At 54.0% G+C, this 10,538-nt stretch overlaps 1 protein-coding gene across 1 annotated transcript in view; it reads left to right on the forward strand.

The window, feature by feature from the left end:
• The window catches only part of BCORL1 (BCL6 corepressor like 1), a 22,956-nt gene extending 12,585 nt beyond the window's left edge, over positions 1 to 10,371 (forward strand). Inside the window, 7 exon segments of the mRNA XM_035891298.1 lie at positions 1,634 to 1,863; positions 1,976 to 2,182; positions 2,272 to 2,438; positions 2,622 to 2,767; positions 3,333 to 3,410; positions 7,991 to 8,144; positions 10,152 to 10,371. Coding sequence (XP_035747191.1) covers positions 1,634 to 1,863; positions 1,976 to 2,182; positions 2,272 to 2,438; positions 2,622 to 2,767; positions 3,333 to 3,410; positions 7,991 to 8,144; positions 10,152 to 10,371 — 1,202 coding nt within the window.
• Positions 10,372 to 10,538: the final 167 nt, after the last annotated feature.

Consider the following 10,538-nt stretch of genomic DNA (forward strand, 5'->3'; position numbering starts at 1 on the left):
GTGCAGGGGCTGTCGGACTGTGCCGCTTGCAAGCACAGACCGTCCTGTTCCCTATGTGTTGTCTGATGTGTCAGCATTTTGCCCCTTTCTCTTCGCGTACCGGTCAGACTTGGCTCTTCCTCACCATGTTCCTGACTCTTCTTAGGTTTGCACTGTTTCCTACCTGTCTCCTCCACAAGCCCAAGGTGCTCTTTGTTGCTGGGAAGGCGTTCCCTCACATGGGCATGCGTCCTGCCAAGCGAGGTGTATTTAATGCTACAGCTTTAAAAGCTTTGCTCTAACACACAGAGCCCCTGCATGCTGGCGGAAGGAATTGGGTATCAGGGAAGGAGCATCTCGAGTCCTTGCATACTGCCCTGGGTTGGTTGTGAAAGTGTCGCAGTGCTGTAAAAGACACAAGGATGGTGTTACAGACAGCCCAGCATCCGTCCGCCGATTGCTTCCAAAACAGCAAGAGGCTAGTGATTGCCGTGTGCTGCCTTCTTGACAAGTATCATCGCTAAAACTTTGCCTGAGAGCTGTGCATGAGCTTAAAGACAAATACCGTGTTCTGTGTGGTGGGAAGTCAGACCTGCCGCCCCAGACCATGTCTCCTGGGGGCATTCCACTTTGTTCAGAGCAAGGCGACGCCTCCCGTTCCTTGCCCGAGTACATCCAGCACGCTGCGTTGTGTCAGGGTCTGTATAGCCCGCAGTTTTCTCCTGACTGTGGCAAGTGCAGAGGCTGTTCAGGGCCAGCGCTCGAGCATGGCCGCTTCCCGGACTTCAGCCACCTGGGCTTCCACGGCTTCCAGAACAGCCGAACTAGGGCTGTCCCTACCCATGCCACCTACAGCTCATTTATGGGTCTGTTGTCCATGAATTTGCCGAAATCCTTTCTGGTCCTGCTGGTGCTGCCTCCACCACCTCTGGTGGCAGTGAAGCCCTGAAGTTCCCTCCGTACTGCGCAAAGTCCTTTCTTCTGCCTGGCTTTTAACGGATCACCATGCAAGGAAAAAGAGACTGGATTTCCCTTGAGGCATCCTGGTACTTCCTACCAGTGTGCATATTAATTGAAACTTTAACGTGCTACTTAACTTAAGGGGAAGATGTGAGAGGGCAAGGCAGGGGCTGGTTTTGTAGGCAGCAAGACAATGACTGTTCACAGGCAGCTTGAAGGGGGTCCCTCCTGCATTTTCTGTCTCTCCAAGGGGTACCCCAGGTGAGTGAGTCCTGCTCAGCCTCACAGGTAGGGGAGTGCACCGTGTGGCAGCATGCAGTTACCAAACTACCGGGAGGCGCGCTGACAAGCTGGACTGCTTCATACTGGGTTCCCTGTCAGTTCCCTGTCAGACCTAAGGCAAAGCCTTAAGTCAGTTGTGTGCAAGCCCCAGCTCTCAGTAGGCTTGGCCTTTTCAGACCAGGATGGCTGTCTGTCGTTGAGCACCTTGTGTCTGTGCTGAGTGTGTCCCTGGTGGGGAGAATCTGCAGATCCACTCTGCTCCTGCTTCCTGCAGTGCCTGCGCTGTGGGTCTGTGTTTCTGGATGAGCAGCCGTCAAAGACGGGCGGTTTGTTTTGCCTGGTGGCAGAGATCTGGGTTGCTGGCCTTCAGTGCTGTACCTACGGAAGCTCCTCATTCCTATTTCTCCTTTAGATTTTAGGTACCGGAAGCAGAAGGAGTCTGGGCAGGGTAAAGGCACAGAGCTACGGCTGAGGAGCAGGCTTTCCCCATCCCCCCGAAAATCTCAAGGACGCCCAGACTTTCGGAATGGCTTCTTCCTGGAGCACTCGGACAGCTCTCCCGTCCAAGAAGAGCTAGAGAAACCATCAGGAAAACGCAAATGCAAAACCAAACACCTGGCAGGGATCTGTGACGAGGGGAAGGTATGGCTTGGGCTGGTGAGGGGAACACACGTGGGGAGAAGACAGAGAAGGGGACTCCTGTTAGTAAGCCGTGGCCACGTCTGCCAAGGAGCTGTATTCCTTTCTTTTCCAGGGGAAAGGCTGCTGGAACCAGCCCAAAATGCGCCCTCTGAAGAAGCCCCAGGACTTGTGGACACTTTGTAAGTCTCGTAGGGTCAGCCCAGGGAGTTCCCCCGAATTGCCCATGACCCAGAACATTCCTCCCGGGGCTCGGCGGCTGATTGTGAACAAAAATGCAGGGGAAACCCTTCTGCAGCGAGCGGCTCGCCTGGGCTACAAGGTGAGCTTTGGTGCCTTTCGCTGCTTTGTCCCCTGCACTGCCGTGTCTGGGTTTGTGTGTAACCAGGCCTGCAACGATCTTTCCTGTAGGACGTAGTGCTCTATTGCCTGCAGAAAAAGAGCAGTGATGTGAACCACCGTGACAACGCTGGCTACACAGCTCTGCATGAAGCCTGCGCGCGAGGCTGGATCGACATCCTCCACATTCTGCTAGAGCACGGTGCCAACGTGAACTGCAGCGCGCAGGATGGCACAAGGCAAGCCAGTGAGAGGGGGGGAACGTCTGGGGAAGCACCGGGAAGTGTGGGGACAGGGAGCAGGGTGTGTTTTTCAGGATGAGCTGTAGGTCATCGCTGGATTTGTCTTAACCCAAAACAGAGCATTTGCTTTGCAAACTCTTCCAGTGTCTTCATTTTCTGCCAATGCTTCTGCCCTTGCAGGCCTGTCCACGATGCAGTAGCAAATGACAACCTGGAAACCATGTGGCTTCTACTCTCCTATGGTGCTGATCCCACTCTGGCCACTTACTCTGGGCAGACAGCTGTGAAGCTTGCCACCAGCGAAGTGATGAAGCACTTCCTCTGCGGTAGGTGCCAAGCCTGGGGTGGCTGTGCTTCCATCCTTCCTGCCTGGCAGCGTACGGAACCAAATCTGGGTGTCAGAGGGTTTAGAAGTGCTTGAGAAGCAGGTGAATGAATAATTTTAGCTCTGCCCTGTCATGCGTGTGTGTTTTTACCGCCCAATCTTTAGTTACAGAACTGTGTACTGTTTTCCAAATAAGATACAAGTCACTTTTTAGTCTTTAACGTGCAAGGAGATGGCAATGCTGTGGTTCAGACCACTAAAGACAGTGCTGTGCATGAGGCTCAAGACAATCCTAAGGACCTTTCTTTCCAACCCACTTAGTCTTGTCAGTCATTTTCCCTTTTCAGCTTCCAGTTCGTGTTCCTGGGCCCAGGGTCACGTTGTCCTCTCCTGAGCGAGGGTGCCCTTCTTGCACGTTATGGTTTGGCTTTTGCCGTAACGCTTAACTGCAAAGTGGGGAAAAGCAGCAGAGGTGAAGTGGCTCACCCAGGATCGATGGGTATGCATGCCAGGGCCATGCTTTGACCAGCAGACAAGCATTAACCGTCCCCATTTTTTCTCTTTAGATTACCTTTCGGATCTCCAGGGGCGCAGTGATGGAGATCCTCGAACAGCCTGGGACTTCTACAGCAGCTCTGTACTTGGTGAGTTCAGTCTATGCCATTTCATTTACAGCAGCAGAGCAGAGAGAATAATGCTCAGTAATAATTCACTCAGGTCTGTCTGCGTCCGGCCCAACTCACGTCTTAGAGATCTTGCTGTAATGTTACATGCTGGGAGTTGCTCCTGAAAGGAACTTTTTGTTGGAGGGAGTAGGCTGAACACAGGTGCAGGACCAGGCTGCCAAGTGCTGCTGGTGATTCCTGAGGGTCCTTGGGCGTCGATCCCGGAGCACGTTATTCTTGTAGCAGTTCTTGTTAACCGGTCATCAAGATAAAACCAAGGCAGGCAGAGGACGTACTTATTCCTTCACAGTGAGGAAGCCGTGAACTTCCAGGTTCCCCGAGCTGCCCATCCCTCTCCTCTGCGTTGGAGGGGAGATGTTCATCTGGGGGAGATCCTCTTCTTACAGTGCCAGGCGTTTCCCAGTGAAGGCGTGACTTGGACCTCTCGCTGTCATTTCCTGAAAATTGTGGTTGGAAGCTTAGAAGTTTTCTTGAAATGATACAGGCACAAGGTCCCCAGATCTTCCACTGTGTTGCTCCAGTTCCCCCAGAGTCCCTGAAGGACGATGTTCTGGATCTAGCTGTGGTCCTGTGGCAGACTGCAGAGTCCCTCCCAACTGCTCCTGAGACAGTAGATCCACATTCTCAAGCCCTTCATAAAGACTTGAGTTACTGACACTGGCCAGCTAAAGGGCGGTTGATTTTAGTTGCTCGCCCCTGTCATTTCCGACATCCTTCTAGAAATGAAAAAAATCAGATGCATATGGAAGGGTGCTCTTGGTAGAGGACTTATCCTTGGAGGACCCCCATGTCTCTTCATTTCAGAACAGAAGAAATTCTGTACTCCTAAGAACGCTTTGTTCGTAGGCTTTTGCACCTCAGGCATGCCAAGTAACTGTTCAAACCACAGCCTCCTTCCTCTGAATTTCTCAGTCTTGAAGCTATCACCATCCCTTAAGAAGCAGCCTCTTTACCACAAGAAAAACAGCTATTCTGTGACTGCAATATTTTTAAAGTAAAGATATTACCCCTTTTGATTTATCACCCATTCCCACTTGGATTTCTCTGATAAACAAGGAAGGAAAATCATGTGTGGTTTTGTGGGTAGGAGAGTTTGGCGCTCTTTGGTTACTACAGCATGCTGAGCTCTTGGTTACCCAGAGAGCTTATGTGCTTGAGTTCTAGTGTCTGCTTGTGTCCCGTTCGTCAGTGTCCTTTCCTCTTGAAGAGCCCGGCCTGGGGTTGTAGACCGCCACTTCTCATACCCCCTAGGAGACCCGCTGCCACAGGCGAGCAATTTAGACACGTGCCATCTTGTTTTTCATACACCCCAATGCCTGAAATAAAACGGTTGCATCTTGGAAAAGCAAGCCGACTGTGTTTCCTTCGAATTAGCTGCTTGTTCCGGTTCTTTCATTTCCATATCCCTTGGCTTGTCTTCCATCACCTCTTCTCACATTCCTGTCCTCCACCCCTGTAGGCAAAAAGAAAGGGATTCTTTTTTTCAGTAAGCAAACCATCACTGACTCTTTGGGTGTTTCATGGGGGGCTGCAGGGGTTTGGGGATGCCATCAGGGATGGCGGTTCACTGCTCACGAGGGCCTTGCTTAGGCACTTGGCTAATACATGGAAAATCTCCACAGAGAGTGCTGGGGACTGCACTTCTTTTACTTCCCCTGGACCTTAGTCGAGCTCTTCAGAGTATTTCTTCATCTGAGGGTGGAAAAAAGACTCTGTTAAACATGTCCTATCTCTGCCAGTGGGGCTTCACACTAAATCCTGGCCACTGGGGATGTGTCTCTACTGGGTCTCACAATCCCATGGTCATGCACATGGTGCCATCGGTCAGGTTTTGTCTTCCTTTTCTCCTGTGCTACCTGAAGTTCGTTAACAAGCCAGGCAAATCCCGCATTGATCTGCCTGTACCCTTCCCTAGAAACCTCATTTCATCCTTGCTGCGGTGCAAAGATCCTTCCAGCGTTGGCTGGGCTGACACTTGCAATCTGAGGTGCTTCGGACTTTAACAGGTACCTCTGCACAGCACTTGGGAGAACGTAGGTTCCTCGGAGATGTGAGAGTGGTCATCCCTGGAGAGATGTCAGCTACACAAAATGTTCTGCGTTACTTGTGGGACGTTTCTGTCTCTGGCTCAGAGAGAGGATGGCAGAGATGCCAAGCTGAAGCGCCACCATGCCGCTGCCGGGGGGTCAGTCACGCTGCCCCTCCTCTCTGCAGGGAGGTCAATCACGCTGCCCTCGACGCTGCCTTTGGGAGGCTGTTTGGCAACTTGCAGCAAGGAATGAACCCTGCTGGGACGTGATCCTTTATCCTGCCAGGTCTGTTTCCAGCGGGCACAGAAAGGGACCTTCCTTTTCATCCACACCTAGACCAGCTTACGGCAGTACTGAAAGGGCGGCGTTAGACCATGGTCACCTGTGCTCTGCCGGGCACGACTGCAGGACACTGCGTGGGTTGTCAAGGAAGAGCGAGATGCCCAAACCTGAGACAAAGGGCTGGTTTCTCCACAGTGGTGTTTCGAAATGGGCCCTTTGGGCTCAGTTACCTTCAGCAGTCACCTTGAGTCACCAAAAACATTCGCTCCCCACGGCAGGGAAGTCCCTGGTTCTGCTCCGGAGAAACCGAGCTGCTCCCAGCCGTCACAGGCAGCAAACCAGCACAGCAGAAAACAATTCTCCTCCTTCAGTGGTTCAGTCCTTCAAAGCTTCCCTTTCCATCAGATCCACCAGCTGAAGCACAAAGCACTGCCTGTCCCTCAGGGTGGAGGAGAAGTCCCAGGCCCCTGCTCGGTCTGTTTCTATTCTTTGAGGCAGGAATGTTGTCCACATTTTCCTTTAGGTCTGCAAATCTCTGGAGGCCAAAAGATAATGAGAGAAGCCAGGGTGTGGGATCTCTGAGGTCTGAGTATGGTAAAGTCATCAGCGGCCTGCACCTCGTGCTGCCGTGGTTCCAGGTACAAAGTCCCGCTCCAGGGTTTTGTTCTGCAGCCGGGACAAGCATTGTTGCGCCCGATTGTCTCCCTTTACTCTGCGGTGGTACAGGATGTTCCTGTTCTTGTCGCAGCCTTCACTCAGGCTGAGTGAGAAGAGTTTTTAGGGCAGACATTGGACCACGTTGTTGCCCCATTAAATGCATTTAATTATTTTTTTCCTGGGTTGCTCCAAAAATTGGAGTTTTTTCATTGATGGCGTCTGAGCTTTGCCTAGCAGTGATCGCAGGCCAGGCTTCACATTACGCATTTTTGCCCTGTTCTACAATAAGTTTTGAGGATTTAGGCGCCTGTTTTTCTGCTGCTTAGGGATTTTTCTTTTTTTTTCCCTTGGCAGGACTAAGAAATTATTTAATTTTTTTTCCTGAGACCCTGTTTGAGCCCAAGTCTCCTGTCACCCACTGTTGTTTCTCCATTAAAATAACATTCTTCCTGGCTGCTGCGCTTAGTCCTAGAGCAGTATGGTGCGTGGAACTTTCTCACGCAGCACACCACGAGATTTCTGTGCAGCCTTTTCTCTCGTGCATGGGGTTGAACTTTTGCGTGATCGGTTTATTCACTCACCAGCACATTTGGGCTGACCTCTCTCTGTAGAATCTAAACTCTATTTTCTGGAAGTTTTTTTGAGTTATCTTGTATTATGTCAGCAGGACAAAACCACTCCGCAAACCCCAGACTATTCATATCTCTTAATAATAAAATGCAGGCAGCAAGCTGTTCTTCAGCAGATGCTTTTCAGATTGGTGAACAGCAAATTTAACTGTCTTCTAAACGGTTTGTGGACCGAGGGTGCTATTCTCCAACTCCTATGGAAGCAAATCCTGCTGGAGCTTGGATACCTCCTGGAACAGCCAGCTTTAAGCCAGAAATCTGTGGGGCTGATTCTCTGACGTCATGCTTGTTGTTTGGTTGTATTGGTCTCCAGATCTGCTGCGCAGTTTGGTGGCACAGCCTTGCAGTCCTGATTTAGACGCGGTTGCTGGCACGCGCCTCCAGATACCAAACAACCTGCCGATGGTTGTCGAGAGCGGGATCTGGGTGGAGAAGCCCTCGACGGGCAGAGCGCGGCGCCCTGCGTTACGGGATCTGTGGGGACAAAGCAGCTCGTACATCCCCCTCCTCCCTCTCTGGCGCAGGTTCCTCCGGGCTGAGGGCAGCCGTGCTGGCAGAGGCGAGGGGGCTGAGCCCATTTCAGGGAGAATCTGGGGGTCAGCCTGTGGCTGACCCAAGCAAAGACTGCCAGCAGAAGTGGCTCGTTTGGTGAGAAGGCAGTGCCTCGTCGTCGTTCTTCCTACCTAACCCGGTCACCCGAGTGGAGTCTCGCTGTGCAGAGCAGCCAGCGCTCACTCAGAATTTCTCTGAGACGAGGGGCTGGAAGGAGAGCGGGAGGAGCCCCTGGGACTTGGCTCTTAGGGTCGCTGTGACGTTGTGGGAAGGTGTGCTTGAATTGTGGTGGTAGCTGGTCCAGCTGGGCAGAGCTGTTCCCCAGGGAGTGACGAGCTCCAGCTGGTGTGAAACTGAGCAATGCCAACGTCTGTTTTGCTTGTTGCAGAGGGGAAGGACAGCATTGGATGCGATCTTCTGCTCAACCCTCCAGGAAGTTCAGACCAGGAGGAAGAGGAGCAAGAAGCAGACAACTTCATGTTTGAGTTCTCAGACAAGCCCCTCCTTCCCAGCTATAACCTCCAAGTGTCAGTCTCTCGGGGGTGAGTACCTTTTCCTGGAGCAGAGAGCATTCGGGTGACATTAATGCTGGGGGTGAGGGGGAGCTCACAGAACAGAGCCCGCGAGCTCGTGGGGAGAGCAGCAGGACGAGGAAGCCTGAGGCTGTCCTCCCGTCGAGGGATAACATGAGATGCTCGTATCTGGGAAATTCATGCCTGCCTTTGAGAGCCCCGGCTGACTGCATGCAAGGGAGCCAGACAGGCCGTGAAAGTTGCACTTGAGTCCTGCAGATCTCGAAGCACTCCTCCGAAGGAGCAGGCACCTTTGTCCCTCTTCTGCAGGCAGAGACACGGAGGAATGTGGCTACTGCAGCTTCCCCGGGAGGAGCAAGCTGCTGCGGCAGTAACGAGCCTCGTGTGGCACACTCCCCGTCGTACACCACCTCCTAACGAAGCGTTGCATAGACTCTCTTTTAGAAAAATGTGGGGGAAGAAACTGCACTTTGTAAGCCCCAAGTCAGAAAAGATGCAGGGTAGGATGGAATTTGTTTGACTAATTCTTAGAAGTCCACCTCTGAGCTGGTCACCTTGGCCTCTTGTTCGGTCAGCAAAGGCTTGTCAGCGGGTTTTATCCAAATGAGGGCAGGAGCCAACGTCAGGCTGAGATGAACCGCTAGGGGCAGCTGATCAGCTCTCCAGTGACTGTGGAGGAGCCTGGGGGAGGACAAGCGCTTGGGTGGGCACTCCCACAGTGTAGGCACGCTTAGAGGAGTCCCAGCCTGGGATTCCTTGGCTGATGGCTGGCACAGCACAAAGCCTGTGAAGTCCTTCAGTCCCCGTTTCCTCGGTCTTGTCCCGCGGAGTTAACGAGGAGAAAGCCTGAGGGCCTACAGGCGAGGGAGACGTATATATGGGGGAACCAAGCAAAGACCCCTTTGGTTTAAGAAAGGACTTGGTTTTAAAACACAACCGAGAAGCAGCACAGGTAAAGCTAAAAAGATTTGTTCTGTGTCAGCTGTCTGGTGCCTGCTGTTCTGTACCACGGGTGGTCGCAGCCCCAGTATCCCAGTCACAGGCAGCAGCTCCTTGAGGTTAAGAGCAGCTTGTGTGCCTTGGTGGTTGTTTTCCTTCAGCTTAGGGTTAGAGATCTGGGCTGCAGGCAGGGCCTTGCACAGCGCAGTCGGAGCCTGGCAACGTGCAGCTCTCGGGGTCCGTGTCCCTGCAGAGCTCTGGCCGTGCGACGGCAGGGGAAGCGCCGCTGCAGCGCTTGGGCCAGACCCGTCCGCCCCCAGCGAGCGGGAGGGTGCAGTCGGGGGTCTCTGTGCAGTCCTGCTGCACAGCCGGGCGCGTTCTGCTGCCCTGTGGTGTCCCCGGGCCGCGCCTGCCAGGAGGCCTCCCTTCCTCTCTCCCTCTGTTGTTGCTCCCAGCCCCGTTTTTCTCCAGCGATGGTCAGCAGCAGCTTGCATTGACAGGTCTGAGTAGATTGTTCCCCCTCCATCACGGGGAAGGCTCATCAGGTCACCGCCCTGAGCAGTCCTCCCCTCTGCACCTCCTGTGGCACCGTGGCTGTTGCGTTTGCTTGGACTGCAGGGGGGAGAAAGACGCCTCAGGAGAGGCAGCAACCAAAGTGCTGCTTTTCTGTTTAGCCGAGTCCCGCGCCTGCCAATTTCTGCCCATCCAGAGGGACATGTGCAGTGCCCAGGAGAAACAGCTGGACGGGACATGGACCCTCTGGCGGGGCTTATTGCTGGGTGGGGATGCTGCTGGGACACCGCCGAAGGCGTAACTTCACGGCGATGTCCCTGTCTTGCTTTGAGTGCTTTAAAGAGATGTGACCCGCAAAGCAGCGATCGAACCCAGGTGTGTCTCTGAACCGAGGTCCTGCGCGTGTGCTCTGTCCGGACCCCGAGGAGAATAGAGCCCGGAGCTCACCGGCAGTGCTGCGTCGAGGGGAGGGCCAGCGCCCGGGCAGCTGGGAGGCGGTGAGGTGGGCAACGTGCCTGCGGACCCCTCCGCCCCTAACCCGCCATCCTCTTCCCGTCCTCACAGGCCCTGCAACTGGTTCCTCTTCTCCGACGTGCTCAAGCGCCTGAAGCTGTCCTCCCGCATATTCCAGGCCCGCTTCCCGCACTTTGAGATCGCCACGCTGCCCAAGGCGGAGTTCCAGCGCCAGGTCTCTCTCAGCCAGGTGCTGGCGCAGGAGGAGGTGCAGGAGAGCCCCGAGCCGGCGCAGGGCGCGGCAGAGACAGTGGAGCTGGTGCACTATTAATAAGGACCACCGGGAAGCAGCCCTCTCGGCGCCAGCAGCGGGGACCCCAGTCTTTGGCCAGCCAGTCCTCCTCTCCTCAGGGTCTCCTCCAGCTGGGGAGAGAGGACCCTCGCCTCCAAGGACTTCCCAGGGTCCCTTCGCCAGGAGCAGCGGCGGTTGCAGCCGCC

Source organism: Egretta garzetta, unplaced genomic scaffold, assembly GCF_000687185.1.
Source record: "Egretta garzetta isolate BGI_Z169 unplaced genomic scaffold, ASM68718v1 scaffold783, whole genome shotgun sequence".
NCBI classification, from domain to species: domain Eukaryota; kingdom Metazoa; phylum Chordata; class Aves; order Pelecaniformes; family Ardeidae; genus Egretta; species Egretta garzetta.